Below are 16,255 nucleotides of genomic sequence, written 5' to 3'. Positions count from 1 at the left end.
ATCTTGCCTGTAACATCCATGAGACAGCTACACCAGTCAATTCTCTGCAAATGTAAAGGATCTATTTGTAGAAGTCTTTAAGATGAGAAGAAATGCTGACCTTAGAAAACTGCGAATCACAAACTCCTTATTTCATCTTCTTTGCCTTTCTTTTCTTACTCCATGGATGCAAACCACCACCGCCTGGCCAACTTGTTCCAGAGTAACCACCAGGCCAGAGCTGCATTTTGAGCATCTTTGCTCCTTGGTATATTCCCGAAAGTCTTGCCCATGCCAATGTCAAGGGTCCGATTTGCACTTCCCGCGCTGCCCGCCTCCATGAATTCTCTGAGCAGCACAGCAGCACAGGGAGGGGATGCAGTGACTCACCCAGCCTCACCATGTCCCCTGCCAACCGGCTCTTTGTTTGTTTGAGTGATTGTATTGTTGAAGTCCCGTTGCCACATTTGTAACCATACTTTTTTTTTTTTTTTTTAATATGACAACCAGAAGTTCAGTTTTATAAACAGATGCTGTTGTGGGCCTCTATTACTCAGCTGGATCAGCGTCAGTCGTTTTTCCAGGCTGCGGTCTCCGTGCGGCACACTGAGTCAGAGGCAGCCCTGCACACATCTCTTTGACTCGCTGGTTTCCTCCCAGCGACTCTTGACTCCCCGCCAACAAAGCAGGGCGTAGCTCATTAATTCCCCCCCCCCCCCCCCCTCACCCCCCTTCTCCCTCTCTTTAAAGGCAGACTGATTCATAGTAACTCCTTTAAAACAGAGTGGAAAGACACCACCCTCCCGCACCAGCGGAGGAAACTTAAACCACCAGCAGGTCACTCCCCTGCACTGCAGCTCTGCGCTCCGGGACACAGCACCGCAGCTCCACACGATCCTGCTCCCGCAGGTGCCAGGACCAGCCCCAGCCCGCACGGTAAGAGCTGCTCTCGAAAATCCTCAGCAACTTTTCTCCCTCACTGGCGGCTGCTCCTCTCATCCAGCAGCTCCAGCCTGCTTTTCTTTTCCACTCCGCCACTTCTCTTCAACTTGGCACATGAGCTGGCTATGGGACACACCTTAACCTTTCAGCTTTAGCTTTGAAATCCAGCTGTGTTACGGGTCAATGCGACATTGCAAAGCGTCCCAGCTGCAACTGTAGAGTGCTGGCATCAGCGATATTATTTTTGCCTCCGGGGCATGTGCAGCGAGGGCGCAGGCACAGGGTGCCCAGCTTGGGCCAGCCCCGCCGCAGGAGCTGCTGTGTGTTTTTCAAGTAGTATTGCTTACAAACGTGGGAAAGCGCCTGCTTGAAATTAAGGCTGCTGGTTCAGCATTTCTGGCTCTCACTTGCATTTTTCTGCAAGTCTGTCTCCCCTCCATCAGTGGTTTGCCAAGCTTTAAATTAAAACCACGACAGTCATTCCAAGTGAAGTCCGAGAGGCCTCAAAGGTGCAGAGTTTGGGGTACAGTGGAAAGGACCTCTCTTTTTCTGTTGGAGTCCCAGCTTCTGAGGCTGAAGCCAAGCCCTAGTTCTTACACAAAGCCACATGATGCGTAGAAATGCATGCTATGCCTTCCTTGGCAGCACAGACCCTAGAGTGGGGAGCACTGAGAAGTGAGGTGAGGGAGCCAGTGGAATTTCTAAGAGCACTGGGGCTGCATGGTGGGGTGTGTGTGTGGGAGGTGCTGATGGGAAGTGTAGGATTGCAGAGACTGGCAATTTTCCCTATTCACCTGCCTTTTTCCGCACAACCACCCCCTCCCTCTCTCCTCTCCTTCACCAGTTCTCTCACTTCATCTGTCTGCTATGGTCTGTATCCTGCGGTCAAATCTGAACTATTTTTGAGGTCTGAGAAAGGGAGTGCAGCAAAGCCAGTTTGTTGGCACCAGGCTTTGGTTCCTGTTGCAGGAACCCAGCCCACCTCTGCACAGTTTCATGGATCTGAAAGAGACTGAAACAGTATTTAGCCCAGTCCAGCTGGGAATGGCTGCAGCTCTGGCTGCTGCTGTGGACAGTTACTATATGAGTGGCCAAGAAGCTGAGCTGACCTTAACCTTGTGGCAGAAGGATGGATTTAGTGAATTTCGAGGTCCCCTCTGGCCCTATTGCTTGAGGTTTGGGCATGCAGGGAGTCCCTCCTATCTAAGAAAGAGATGTTTGAGTGGTAGGGAAGCTGACTGAGGCAGCAAGTATTTCCAGGTCAGTCAGCAATGCATCTGGGTAGAAAGTGTTTTTGGAAGCTGTCATTTACCATGATTAACAATGAAATTGGTTGGGGGTGGGGGGTGGGATGCTGTGGTCACAGAGCAACTCTCACTCAAAAGCTTCGCATTCCTCAAGGCACCTCTGAAAGCAGTCTTGCTGAGGAACTACGCACTTCACATTTCTGAACAGAGTGGGATTCTTTTCTGAGCAAACACACAAGAAGGATCTGGGTATGAAGAGTGTGAAAACTTGGATTCTGTTAGCTGTTGTTCCTATGATAACAAGGGTTCAAGTGAGCCGAACATCTCCACCCAGCCCACCTCACACAGCCGCCAAACATGGGGACTGTGGACTGAAAGAGTGCAGGCTTAAAGGCAGCTTATTTCTATTTGCTGCCTTGGGGATCAGCATAGGAAAAGGATCAAAATTGAGGTATCTTACTATCACTAATGCTGTGGTGCCTGGAAGCACAGACTGGAATACAGCTCCTTCATGTGAGGCACTCTATACCCACCCAAGGAGTTCCTCCCAGTAGGCTCCCATGGAAGCTCCCCCCAGCTATGAGTAATCATTTAAACGTGGCATGCAGTCTGAGCCATTCACCCAGGCTACCCTCGTGTTAGAGCTGGGCATCGCCAGCCAGGAACAGATGCCATCCTGAGGCAGACATTTGAGAAAGGGAGTCCAGCCACACCCAAGGACACATCAATGGAGGAGGGACTTGGGATCTTGTGGAGAAACACCCAGTTTTGGAGTGGGTGCCTCAGAGCTGCAGGGTTGTTAGTGCTCCCCCGTACCCTGCTGAGGACAGAGAACCCAGGGCTTGGAAAACCGGCCCTGCTGGCCTAGCCGGTGGTCTTTGAATTTTGCAGTGTGCGAGTAATGCAAGTGCATGCAGGTATTACTGTTTGGTGGCCTGGGGTAGAGCAGAGGTTGTATTTTGAAACAGTTCTGGGAGATCTGCTGATAATAGCCAGCCTGTTTTTGGTAAAAGGCCCACCTCAGGGCCTTGTTTGTAATGAGACAGGAGATGTGCTGCAAGCACAAATCCTTCTCTCTGTTCATCACCCTCCGAGCAGCAAGGCTGGCACATGGCACTCAGCCTGCGCCTGCTTGAGTTTCCTCAGAGCAAAAGCAGGAGGTTTGGCAGGGTACAGCCTGCTTCCCTAGCCCTGCCTGTTCACAGGGAGCTTCACAGGGCCCATCAACCCCAGGCAGTTGCTGTGATGCCCCTTCCACGGCACATTTCCACCTGCTCACTTCCCCACAGTTCCCTTTGCCTGCTGGACCAGTCCTCGCTTTACCGAGTGCTACACCCGATGGCAAAGGGGGAGGCACCTGATGCCAGGCTAGGATTTGCCTTTGGATACTCAAGTGCCCCACAAGGCAAGAAATAGCATTACTAGACCCATTTGATCTCAGTAGGCTCCTGTGCCTGTACTCTTCAATAGGGAGGTGACAGTACTGTCATCCAACAAAACACAGGGCAGGCTTCAGGGCGTGGCACTCCTAATTATTTTTTTCTTCTTCCTGTTCTCCTGCAAAACAAATAATGAAAAGGGAATAAAAGATGATATTCCTTTACCCTTTCTTCAAGGCAGGGAGAAATAAGAGACACAGAGGTGCTCTTTTACACCTCCAAAAGGGAGGGCAAGGAAGGGAATTTCCTATCTCCCCATCTGAAGATGGATACTTAATACTTCATGGGTCTTTCCTGCTGAGGCAAAGCAGCATGCACAGAAAAAGAGACTCTTCTCCATGGGCCTGCTCTTTTGACAGCCTCTGCCAGGACTGGTAATTAACTGGTAGCCACACTCCTGTAATACGGGCCCTGAATAAATGTGCTGAAGCATCAGCTCAAATGTGACTACACAGATCCTCTGTCAGAGCCAGTCCACACCCAGTCAGCCCATAGCACGATACGGGTCCTGCAGCAGTTCCTTATATAAACTGCCCAGAAGGAAATCTAGAGTGCCTCTGTTCTTAAACTGCTTTCTGCTGTTACACTGTAGGGAGGGCAGCAAAGCAGCACGTCTGGGGGCTGCCATCTGGAGCATCATTTCCTCAAACCCCATTGGGAGAGTTTTGGAAAGTACCTTCCTAGTTAGAACAGCTGAACAATGAACAAAGGAGACCCTGGCCAGATTTGAAGCTCCACACACCCTCCTCCTCCTTAACTGTTTGTAGCAGGGTAGAGAGTACAGGGAAGTGACTCTCTCCATGGAGTACATGGAAGACCAAACGTAGCCCATGCCTTGTCATGGTAGGGAGGGACGGTTAGGACAACTCAGCTCTAGAACCCACGTTGCCCAAGAAAGTGACCAGTTTGCCAAGCTCATAATTAAGATCTATCCCTTTTCCCCTATGACAACCAGTCTGTACTGCAGGCGTGGAGAGACACCCACAATGAGAGCCCAGGGACAGATCCTGGGCTAGGTCATCCCCAACCATGCAAAGAAATGCAGTGAACTATGAGCACTGGAGCGGCTGATGGCAGGTGAGCAGTGACTCATGCGGAAGGTTTGGCTCCTAATCCTGGCATTGCCGGATTAGAGGAAATCTGGGCTGAGGACCTTTGCTGTCCTTTTGCCCTTGCAGGGCAGAGTCTGCTCAAGGAGGAGAGTTGCGAAAGCAGCTGCCACGACTGGGTCCAGTGTCCACATTCTTCTCATTCCAGAGAGACATCTCCCCCACAGGCTCCAGCAGGCCTCTGGAAAGGACACTGAGAGCCATGGGAGCAAGAGGGGAGAGCTGCAAAATGCAAGCAGGCTAGTCAGGGGGCTGCTGAAGGCCAGCTCCAGGAACATGGACCACTGCTGAAGGAAAGCTGGACTCTGAGACTGGCACAGCCACTGGTTGTGCCAGCTCAGGCAGCTGAGGCAACCTGCCTGCTAGCTGGCTTATAGCAGCTGCAACAAGGCCAGAGTGCTGTGTCCTGACAGATGCCTTGTGGAAAGCCATTTCTGCGTGTAACATGAGCTAGAATGACCCTTAGACCATTCTGTCGGCCCATGCTAATCACAGGTGCATGAAGTCCTCTTGAAGCCAGGTGGGGCGTTTTACCTCACAACCACCTTTACCCCACCCTGCACAGCACACTGACCAACTTCAGGCTGCACAGCATCGTCTTGCTTCTGCTTTATACTCATGCCCCTGCTCCTTGTAGTCCATCACTTGTGCACTGTAGGTCAAAAGAAGGAGCTATCACACAATTTTGCAATTCAATCCTGCACAGTCTTTTCCAAGCTCACTTGCAGGAACAAGGACACCCTGCAGGCAGACTGACCCAAAAACTCAGACTGTTTAGATGCCTAAGTTGCATTGATCTCAGTATTTTGTAGGTTGTACTGGCGTGTTCATAGATTTTGCAGTCTTGAGAAAGAGTCACTAACTGATAAGGAGCCACTTCTTTTTCAGTTACCCTCCCTTGAAAGAAAAACCACAAACAAAACCAAAACGGAAGATCCTTGCAAAACTATGTAAATCAGAGACCTGCAGTTTTAATTTAAAAATGCAGCCAAAAGCACAGCTGATGTGGGCTCCACAGACCTTCCACCTCTATCTAAAGGCTGTTGTAAGGAGGAAAAAGCAGGAAGCCCCACCAGAAATGATCTGTGCACTTTTGCTCACACCACACTGTAACTTGAATTTTCTTGTCAGAGCTGTCAGATGGTTTCTCCCACGTGGGCACTGTCAGTGTCAAAGTCACACAGATAAATATGCGCACTCATAAGGAAGCCACGCATGGGTACACATGCAGACAAACACACACTCAACACACATGGTTCAGCTCTGCTCACAGAGAAACCACAGATGCACACTCCCATTCATAGAGGGAGCCACGCAGAGCTGCAGATGCACACCCCTACACACACCACGTCATCGCCCAGGCTGTCAGTCCTCCCACAAAAGTTTCTCGCATATGTTGGCATCTTGTCTAAACCCCTGCAAGTCCCAGCAACTCCTGTGTCTAATTAACCCACCCAGGGACCATCTGACACTCTAAGGGTTGAGCGTGCTCCCCATTGCACCTCCAAAAGTGCAGAGGAACACTTCTGTGCTTCCACTAGCTCTGAGGTCCCCTTCCCCACCCCTCCCTCTTATTGCCGCCCATCAGCCCCAGCCCTTCCTTGGCGTGTCTAGTGTGAGTGACAGATTTCCTCCAGCAGTGGCTGCTGGCTGCCTGCCAGGCCCCAGGCTGCTGTCTCTTCCCCTTCCTACTACCAAGGGAGCTTTGGAGTTTCAGTTGATGTTGTCACATGGCTGAGCACTCGAGGGTGGTTTCTTCTGCAGAAAATGCCAATTTCTCACTGTCTGCCCTAGCAGCTCCGATATTTCCCCACTCTCATATGAATCACAAGCATGAGAGCTGGAAAAGCCTTGTGTGTCATCTTTTGTGACTCCGCCTTGCATCTCTCAGTAAGTGGAGGTTCGTTTCCAAGGGTGGATTCTTGAGGACTTTTGGTCCCACAAGAAATGATTCATATTCTGGGGCTTAACAACTCCACTGGGAAGGCAATTCCCCTGATCCCTTGGAGACCATACCACCAGAAAACACTTCGCAAGAACCAGACAAAATCTTCAATTTTCTTAAGCTTATTTCCAGTTGTAGTATACCTCAGGCTGCTCTACACTTCCCTTTTGATTGAAATTCATCTGCTACTTTTACAGCCTTGCTGTATCCCATGTGGTCACCACAGCCACCACCCATGCGTGCACAAAATCTTCTCACTGCCATAAACCAGAGGCTCCACAGGCCTCCATGTGCCCACACACACCTCCTGCCCAACCCTTTTCCCACACATGCGAAATCTCTTTCCACAGGCACCAGCCTACTCATCCACATGTCTATAAAAAGCATCTGACTTGTAAGTTGAGTCAGGCCAGTCTGTCAAAACCAGGTTGTCAACAGCAGTGCTGGCATACAGTGGTTTATAAAAGCCTGGAGTCAGCAAGGACTCTGGATTCAGCTGAATCTGAAGCAAGAAACAGAGCAAAGGGTGAAAGCAAAAGGATACTTCCCTGTGGTTGTTTAAAGTTGTCATGTTTCTAGTAACAATGTGATGGGTCCGAAGTCACCGGGCCACCAGAATATTACAGAGATCTTCACATCTTTTCATCCTGCCAGGTGACCCAGGGCACGATGAGGACTCATATCACACACAGTGACAAGGTATGCACTTGTAGCGGGGCTAAGATGCAGGCAGGGCCTCAGCTCAGTCAAAAGGCAGATCTACAAATTCTGTGGAAGGTTTTATCCCACTCTGAGGTTTCCCTTGCTGGTAGCACCATGGCAGCATTGCTGTTTGTAGGTTGGCTTTGCAATAAGGAATGTACCAGTGACAGAGGTGGCAGTTTGTGGCTGTCTCAAACAATGTCAAACAGCCTTTATTTTCTGTCCCATCCTCTCCAATTCCCCTCTTCCTTTCCAAGTGGCCTTGGCCCTGATTCAAACACCAGTATTCCTGGTGTGACCCAGTGCCACCACACCAGGTTCATGTGCTTTCTCTAAATATTGGACCTCCTTCTGTCACCATCAGAGACAGCGCACTGGCTGAGACAGGCCACTGGTTTGACTTACTACTGCATTCCTTATATTCTGTGGTGGCAGCTGGGGAAGGCAGAATTGTTTTCATCTCAGTTGCTTTAAATCTATGGAGATTTTTATTGACATTCTGGTCAAAAACATTTGCTTTTACCCCAAAATGCCATCTTTCCCTTGTTGAAAAATTGAATGTATGAAACCCAAGGGACTTCAGCTGAAAAACTGACTTTTAGAGGAGTCAGAGGCCACCATGGTGCTCACAGGTAGTTGATTTAGATGTCCTTTGCTCACTGGATACTATGGGCTACTTTAGGCTATTGGCTGAGTTCTCCCCTCAGCCAGCATCTCTGAGAGTATGCCTCATCAACTTACCCTGGGAGAGGTCGTTCCAAGCAGGAACCTCAGTTCAGAGAGGAGAATGAGAATGGGAGTCAGATGAGCTAGATCCCTTGGGAACACTTCAGATCTGAAATATTTCAGATTCAGTTGAGAATGCTCTGGTTTTTCACCCCAAACAACCCGATCGTTCCTGCAGAAACATCCTGTACTTTTCCCCTCTACTCCTTTCACTGCAGTGCACTTTCTGCCAGATGCAAAGGACCACTACCTAATCTGGCTTACCCTCTTGAGGAACCCACTCCCTATATTTGAGGAACTATACTGTTGGCCTTTGTCATATCTCCAAGTGGTACTTTGCATTCCATCCTGATGCTTTGCTAAGCAGCAAACAAGGGCAACAAGTCACTTCTCCGGATTGCCCTCCAGACAGAAGGATCCAAAACACTGAAGTAGATGGAGTGGTGATATGGGTGGCTACACTTTGTCTGCATGAGAAGGCTTTGTCTTAGTTTTTAATGAGTAGTGCTTGCCTGCTTGAACTTGAACTAGGCTGCAGCAGAGCTATGTGTTCTTGCCCAATATGTGTACTCCTTCATGGTTAGAAAATAGTCTTTACACGGATATGTCTGTCATGCTTATCTGTAGGCTTTTTTGTGCTGAAGGCTGTTATGGTGATTGTTATTCATGGTTTTTGTTGGTGTGGCTTGTTATTTCTCCTCATCCATCATCCCAGGAAAAAGAAAACTCAGTCCACTGTCATCAGTGCAAGATCTTCTCTTGACTCACACAGGCTGTCCAGCAGGTGCATGACCTTCACTCCTCCTTCCCCACCAGCATGTCCTACCTCGGTAGTCATTTTGCTTTCATGTCTCAGCTCTGTTTTTCTTGGCTTAGCTGGGGTCCCTCCTCTGAAAGGCATGCCAGGAGGTTCAATGCAGGATTCACAACCTGGTTGCTTGACTGGTTTTTGAGAAGCAGTCCTAAAACTGACAGGGTGTCCTGAACACTTGCAGGGTTAAATAATTGTGGTTTTGGGAGCTTTGGGGTGAGTCAGTGGAAAAAACTGGCAGCCCTAGGAAGGCTAAGACTGACTCATAGCCCAAGAAGAGCCTGAGGAGCTCCAAATCCAGCTACAGTTTAGGTAGGGGAATGGAAGAAAAGGCATTTGCGTGCAATTGTGTCCTCTTGCTCTAGCAATGCGACCCCACCCTGTAACGGAGAAAGATGTCTCACACTTAACAAATGGAAAGCTCATCCGGTCAGTCACTAGTGCTCTGCCAGCTTCTCTGTCTAATGGGAGGAAAAGTGCGTGCTGTACTGTCAGAGACAGAGATGACTCTATTTCAATGCCATTCGTTCACCCACTGCTCCTTTGGGATTGTTCTCTAGTGTTTTATCTAAAAGGCAGGGAGAGATGAAGGAAGGGGAAAGCAAATGAATAGAAAAGGAGGCTTGTGCCTTAACTCACTAAGTATCAAAACTAAGCTGTGAGCACATATCTCCGAGGGAGTTTGCATTTGATAGTGTGTGTATTCAGGGAGAGGTGCTGACGTTCTCAGGAAGTAGGTGCACTGAAAGCACCTGAACTAACAGTGCTCTCAAGCAGTGTGAGAATGGGGCAGAAAGAGCAAAGGGAATAAAGGATTTGGTTTTGTCCTTAGCGTATTGGTCGAAGTTCTGGGTGTGGGGCTTTTTTTTACATTGAAAAGTAACATTTACCCCTCATTTTAATTTCTGAATGCAAACAGAAGATGCATTTAAAAGGGCTGTTCTAGTCCCTTAGGGTGTCATGAAAGCAAGTTTTTAGTCTTTCAAGTACAGGGCTTTTTTGAAGGTCCTCAAAATAATTGGCAAAAAACTGCTGAATGAGTTTTTAAAGAGGCCATGGAAAAATACATCCATCTGTGAAAGAAGAAAGTTTAGCCACTCTTCAGTAAAGGCCAATTTCAGAGCAGGCAAATTTACCACCATTTGGTGTATGCATACCAATACACTATGGTGGCAAGAGTGCTCATTACAGTTTGTGTAGTCAAAGGGATGGGAAGATTTGACTCAGAGGCTCTATTCCAGGCACCTGCTGCAGTGATATCACCTAGTCGTGGCAACAGCAATAGTTCCTCAGCTCATGGTACAGTGTCTATATCAGTTGACATCCAGCATTTTGAAACCCTCGTTCCTTTTGCAGTCAATGGAAAGAAGGGGTTTAATGCTCATGTCAGATGTGTTCCTGTGGTAGCCTGCATATAATATTGAGAACCTGGATTTTAGCAATCCTGAACTCATCAATGACTGTCACTACAGTCAGAGAGGAACTCCTGAGAAGTCTGTACTTTCTCCAAGATCATCACTAAAGAAAGTACTTCTTTAGCAGAAGGTACAAGAAGCTAGGGCACAGTGACCAGGCCATCCAGGCGAATCAAGCCATAGGGCATGAGTTTGCTATAGGACACCCTAAAGCAGACAAGTAAGCCTGGCCCATGTTCAGCAAGCTAATCAACTCCAGAGAGTTCTCCCAGGTGAAAGAAACCTCACAGCAAACAAGTTATTGCTGAGAGAAGAGGACCAGTTACCAAACCTAGTCTGCCCTTCTAAGGAGCGGCCTCATTTGGGTCGGAGGAGTGGCCTAACAGAGCTGGTTCCTTGAAATCCTGAACTCAAGGAATTCCTCCTGGTCATCAGCTAATGCTGAACTGGACAAAGAGCCACTGATGAGAAGCCTGTCTGCCTGCTGTGGTTTGAGAAACTGTATCCAAAGCAGTGCAAGGAATAGCTGTAGAACTTTACAGGAATACACTCCAACACATGGCCACAATGAGAGAAAAGACAGGAGTGGAGAAGGTGGAGTCATTGAGTAAAAGCACCACATTTATGAGACTTTACAAAGCCTTTCGTTACAGTTTGCGTGAAAGACATCATAAAGTATAATTGTGTGGTTCTATGACAATGTTACCACATCCCGTACAAATGGTGACAGCATCAAATCTTATCTAAGTCACCTGGAGCAAAATAACTTGGTAACCAACATTCATCATGTACTTGATACTGCTCTTCAGTACCAGCACTACCAAGAGAAAGAGCACCACAGCCCTGTGAAACTTTCTAGGAAGCAATCTTTCACTGGCCAGAGCGGACCCAGTAACTCTTCTTCCCCATTTCTGTGGCTGTACCGCACAATTACTAATAAATGCCTGGGAGGAGGGAGAATATACTCACTCACTTTGTGTGAATTGTCTGCACTCTCTCAGCTTAGATTTGTTCCTTGTATTTTGAGTATTCAGGGGAGAAGTCAGCAGCTTTGACAAACATGAGAGCTGTCTAAAACCCATTCCCCTCCCTTTCAAATCACATATTCATCAATGACAGGGAATCTTACAAAAAGTAAAAGTTTGCAGGGTACAGAGGCAAAAAAACCCAAAACAAACCAAAGGGCAATTTGTGCTACTGGATAATCTTATTTTAGTAATAATGTGATCTGCACGCCTAAAGTTTTAAAAGGAAAACAGGCAGTTTTCATTGCAAACCTAAGCATCTTCCTCTGCTCTAGAACACCTCAGTGGGCATTTCTGTTCTGGTTATTCTCTTCTTCACGTAATGGAATGACCCGTTGAGTAGGGGCAGCCCTCCAGTCCACTCTCGGCTGCTGCTCAACAGCTGATGTGCCCAGGACCACACAGTCTCCACTCCACACCACCTGTCTGTGTTCCAGACCAGCTGGAGGAGGTGGTGCCATGAGAGGGAAAGGGAGAACAGGAAAATCTTTCCTGACCTCTGTGAATCCTGTGGGCAAAAGCTGCTCTTCCTGGAGTGTAGTCCTGGAGTATGTCATTTTTACTTTACATAACCACACACCAATTTAAGTATCTTGTATTTATAGTCAGGCTATTTTTAAAATGCCCTCAAGCTAACTACCCCTGCTCTAAATCTCCTCCCAGACTAGTTCCTTTACCAGGCTGTCTTTAACCTTTTGAGCAACTGGCTCCCTTGCAGATTTTGACAAAGGTTTTAGTGATGTTTTTTTGTGACTGCATGGTTCCAGAAAGGATTTTAAATCAACCTGTTTTCTTACATGTAAATAAAGTAATGTAATGCTATTCTTTGATTCAGCCCTTCCCTTTACCTTCCCCCTCTGCTCTTGTTCTCCTCCAGAGTTCTCTGTATCAGTGACGCCACCTAGAAGGGACCCAAGATGTTGGTGCTTCTGGCTGGAATCTTTGTGGTTCACATTGCCACTGTCATCATGCTCTTTGTCTCCACCATTGCCAACGTAAGTAGAGACCACACGGGACGAGACACGGCTAGTGCCCTCCGCAGCAGTAGCCAGCCCTTTATACAGCTGGCAGGGGGACAGGCGGGTGGGGGCTCAGGTCTATAGGTGAGGGACACCCGCTCAGAGCTGTGAGTAAATATGAAGCAGTGATGGGTGTTCTCAGCAAGCAGAAAGGCAGCCGGGGTGGTAAAGGAGGCAGCCTCTGCCTGCCAGCCGCCTTTCCCAAATCCCGGTGCCAGCAGCACCTCAACACTCTTTATCAAAAGAGCGCAGTGAGGAGCAGGGAAGGTCAGTCGATGACAGCTCTGAAGCGGTATTTATCATCCCATCTGGCAGCCAGGCTGCTGCACAACTGGGCGCCCCCCCCCCCATGCCTGCCCGCTCCGACGGCAGCGCCGGGGGCTGGGGGCCGCTGCAAGCCCAAGCCGAGGGGCGCGGCCGGCGCCCCCCGCCCGCCGGGAAACCCGGGGCGAGGGTGACCCCTGGCGGCTCGGCGGGGCGGCGCGGCCGGGGTCTCCCCGCGCCTCCTGCCCGGCGCCGGAGGCTGTCGGGGGTCCCTCGCACCCGCCCGGGCGGCTCCTTCGCTCCGGCGTGCCTGCCTGCCGCCTCGCGCGGGGGTTTGGGGAGGGGATGGCCTGGGCCGTTTCCCCCCCATCATGGGAGCAGACTGCCCCAGTGTTTCACCTGGACCAAATGCCTCCTGGCCGTGGAAGCCTGCGTCATCTCCTACCCGCTTCGCCTGTTCATCTGCTGCCGACACATGCTGCCTTTTTCAGCTCTGTCTCGAGGCACTTAGGCTGCTCTTGCTTCCCTTATGGTTTAGTCTGATAACTGGGCGGAAGAGCAAGGAAGCCTCCCTTCACCCTCGACACCACTGTTTCATCTTGTTTCAGGTTTGGATGGTGGATATTACCAACTTTGGAACAATCTCATCAGGACTCTGGCTACAGTGTAACAAGACCTGCGATCAGCTGCCACTCAGAGGTGGCAATGATGGTAAGTTAGGTCTGCATTTTCATCGTGGTGATAAATTGCAGGACAGTAGTGCACAATACCAAGGCTGAATCCCGACCTTCTCAAATCTATTCCCTGTGTGTTCACAGCTTCCCTCAAAGCCGTGCAAGCCTTTATGATCCTCTCGATCATTTTCTCCGTCATTGCACTTGTCATGTTCATTGTCCAGCTGTTCACCCTGGAGAAAGGCAAACGGTTCTACATCACTGGAGCCATCATGCTGGTTTGCTGTAAGTATGTGTGCCTTTCGATGGCTGTGCATGCGTCCCACTGCCGCACCTCTGCCACACATGGCCATCAGGGGAGGTTGTCAGCCAGCTAAATGTTTCCAGTGGCCCAATTCTTGTGATAAAAAAAAGCACTGGGGAACTGGAAAGTGTTCGGGTTTTTTCACTGTATATAATGAAAGTATTTCCAGATTTTCATTAGAAAAGCCCAATAGGTTTTTCAAAACACCTTTGAAACACAACAAAAAAAGATTCAAGTATTTTGGAGGCCAGGGGAATAAACAGTTAGACAACTACTGCTCATGGGATTCAACACAGGACCAAACTGCCTGCAGATCTTATTACTGATTTCCTCCTAACAAAGGTTTATTCCCCATGGCACCCACTAAACAAGCCCCGAGTGTCTTATGTCATCATGTCTACAAGAGAAATACTCCATAAATAAGCCTAATGGGCAGCAGCCCCTCTCTTATGTGGCAGAAGACATGCATTACAGGCTCAGGGGACAACAGTATTTCAGAAGTCCTGCAGCAATGCTGGTTTCTGTGCATTTTCCAACTCTTTTCTCCCTTCCTTCCCACAGGGATGTGCATTCTGATTGGAGCCTCCATTTACACAGCTCGGTTCACAGGCAAGCTGTCCTACGCACGTTCTCACCACGGCTACTGCTTCATATTGGCCTGGATCTGCTTTTGCTTCAGTTTCATTACCAGCATCCTCTATCTTGTTCTTAGGAAAAAATAAGGCTGATGGGAGTCCAGGGGAGAGGGTTGGCTACTGGGAATGGGGAAGAATTGCTCTGCTGAAAGAACTGTTGGGCCAATAGGCAGAAACAGCTACCATCATCACCACTGCTACCACCACAGAAAAATCACTAACAAAGCTAGAATCCTCAGAAACTCCTTCACCAAAGAGAGGGAGAAACAGCTCCAACTGATCTAGCACTGCTGGGGCTGTTGCACCAGAAATCTGCAAATGACCCAGACAGCTCTTCTCCTTTTCTGCAAAGTCATGTCATACCTTCACAAAGCTTCAAGTTCAGCAGTGATGATTGAAGGGCACCACAAAACCAAGGGCTGCATCTTTCTCCCTTCCTAAAGCCCTTCTTACTTACATTTCCGTGTGCCTTGTGGGTTGGGCAGTGAGGCTTATGACCCCTTTTTTTGTCTGTTGAAATGAAAGGGATGGGCCTTTTGTTACATTTATACATACATATATATATATATGCACATATGTGAAAGACATTAAATTGAGAAGAAACCCAACAGAAATCAGATTAACTTCATATTAAAATATCTACAGAAAAAAGGCAGCAATATTTTTTTCTGTTCTGTTTACTATTTGACATTCCCATGGTTGAATCAGATACAGGTAGGAAGGGCAAATATAAAGGCATGGATGACAGGGGGCAGGGAGAGAGAGAAAGTGTTGGTGAAGATACACAGGGGTTCCTAATTACAGAGGATGCAGTTGCTCAGTGATGCACATGCAGAGAGGGAATCAGCTGGGTGTGTGTCTACACTAAAATCTTCTGTTCAGCTCCAGAACATGCTAACAACATTGCAACATTGCAGGTCTTTACTGAGACCAGTCCTTATCTGTAGACAGGGTTTTTTTCCCACACTGTCACCCAGTACATGGTATTAATTGAGAGCCCCACCTTGTGACACAGCTCATCTCAAAGGCAAATGATACTGCTTAGCAGAGGAAATGTGTTCCCTAATGACAGATTAGGAGAGATGAGGCAGGGTTTGTGACTTCTGCTCCTTGCTGCACAACCTTAGGCCAGTCACTTTACGTGGTGCTTTTCCGTCTGCCAAATTCTTCCATAAAACTATACCTACCTCCAAGGTTGCTGAGAGATTTTGAGTCTGCTTTGTAATACAAGGTCCCCATGTGAAAGGCTGGCATGGGAAAGTAAGGCATTGGTACTGCTGCAACCCACAAATTTCTGGCAGTTTAAAGAATCTCAGTCACATGTGGCATTTGTAAGGGACAAGAGGTCAAAACTTCCTGTGACTCCATCCACAACTAAAAGGCAGAGAGTATAAAAAAAATTACAGGTGCAGATTCTGCATGGATGCTATTTACCTCTCTCTCTCTCTCTCTCTCTTTCTCTTTCTGTTACATGTTCTTCTTATGTACACTTTATCAATTTGGTGGATATATTCTAGTACTGTATGTTGCTGTTTCATTAACAAAGGTTATTTCATACATAGTCATTGTAAATATTTTTAAATGCATATTTTTAACTTTGAGGGTAAAAAAATAAAATCTGATTCCCTTTATTATAAAGAGTTTTGCTCTGGTTTTTTTTTTTATTAGTATTAACAGATATGTTTTCATATGTTAACAGAAGCATTTGCTGTTCTCACTGAATCAAAGCTCACCCCCTTAAGATAACACAGAAGTACCCTGTTCTCCTGCTTGTCGGTATATGAGATTTCCTGTTCTGGAGGGGAGGAGGAAGCAGAACAACTCTCAGAGCTCCTGTTTCAGGCTCTCTGCAAGCTCAAGCAGGTAGCATGAGCAATGGTATCACTCAGTCCCAGAGCCAGGCTTTGCTTCACACCCAGCAGAGCTGGAAATGTGTTTTCTCACTCTGTCAGAATCTCGTCTCTGTGGAAGCTGGTGCTTAATATGCTGCAGAATTTATTACGTCTTAGACCAACCCTT

At 48.1% G+C, this 16,255-nt stretch overlaps 1 protein-coding gene across 1 annotated transcript; it reads left to right on the top strand.

Annotated features, from left to right (window-relative positions):
* The first annotated feature begins 736 nt into the window (after window positions 1-736).
* Window positions 737-15,874, top strand: EMP1 (epithelial membrane protein 1). The gene is made up of 5 exons (XM_040596484.1): window positions 737-915; window positions 12,218-12,335; window positions 13,232-13,334; window positions 13,442-13,582; window positions 14,163-15,874. Exons 2-5 carry the CDS (start codon window positions 12,258-12,260, stop codon window positions 14,321-14,323), a joined length of 483 nt encoding a protein of 160 aa, XP_040452418.1. The 5' UTR covers window positions 737-915; window positions 12,218-12,257; the 3' UTR covers window positions 14,324-15,874.
* The last annotated feature ends 381 nt before the right edge of the window (window positions 15,875-16,255 follow it).

The sequence above is a fragment of the Falco naumanni genome, chromosome 5 (assembly GCF_017639655.2).
Source record: "Falco naumanni isolate bFalNau1 chromosome 5, bFalNau1.pat, whole genome shotgun sequence".
In the NCBI taxonomy this organism is placed as follows: domain Eukaryota; kingdom Metazoa; phylum Chordata; class Aves; order Falconiformes; family Falconidae; genus Falco; species Falco naumanni.
Note: the sequence above shows the minus strand (reverse complement) of the source record. Positions and strands in the feature narration are given on the sequence as shown.

Coding starts and splice junctions, on each gene's coding strand:
- EMP1 (XM_040596484.1), top strand. CDS start 12,258: ATGTTGGTGCTTCTGGCTGGAATCTTTGTGGTTCACATTGCCACTGTC. Junction 12,336..13,231: donor TTGTCTCCACCATTGCCAAC/GTAAGTAGAGAC, acceptor ATCTTGTTTCAG/GTTTGGATGGTGGATATTAC. Junction 13,583..14,162: donor AGCCATCATGCTGGTTTGCT/GTAAGTATGTGT, acceptor TCCTTCCCACAG/GGATGTGCATTCTGATTGGA.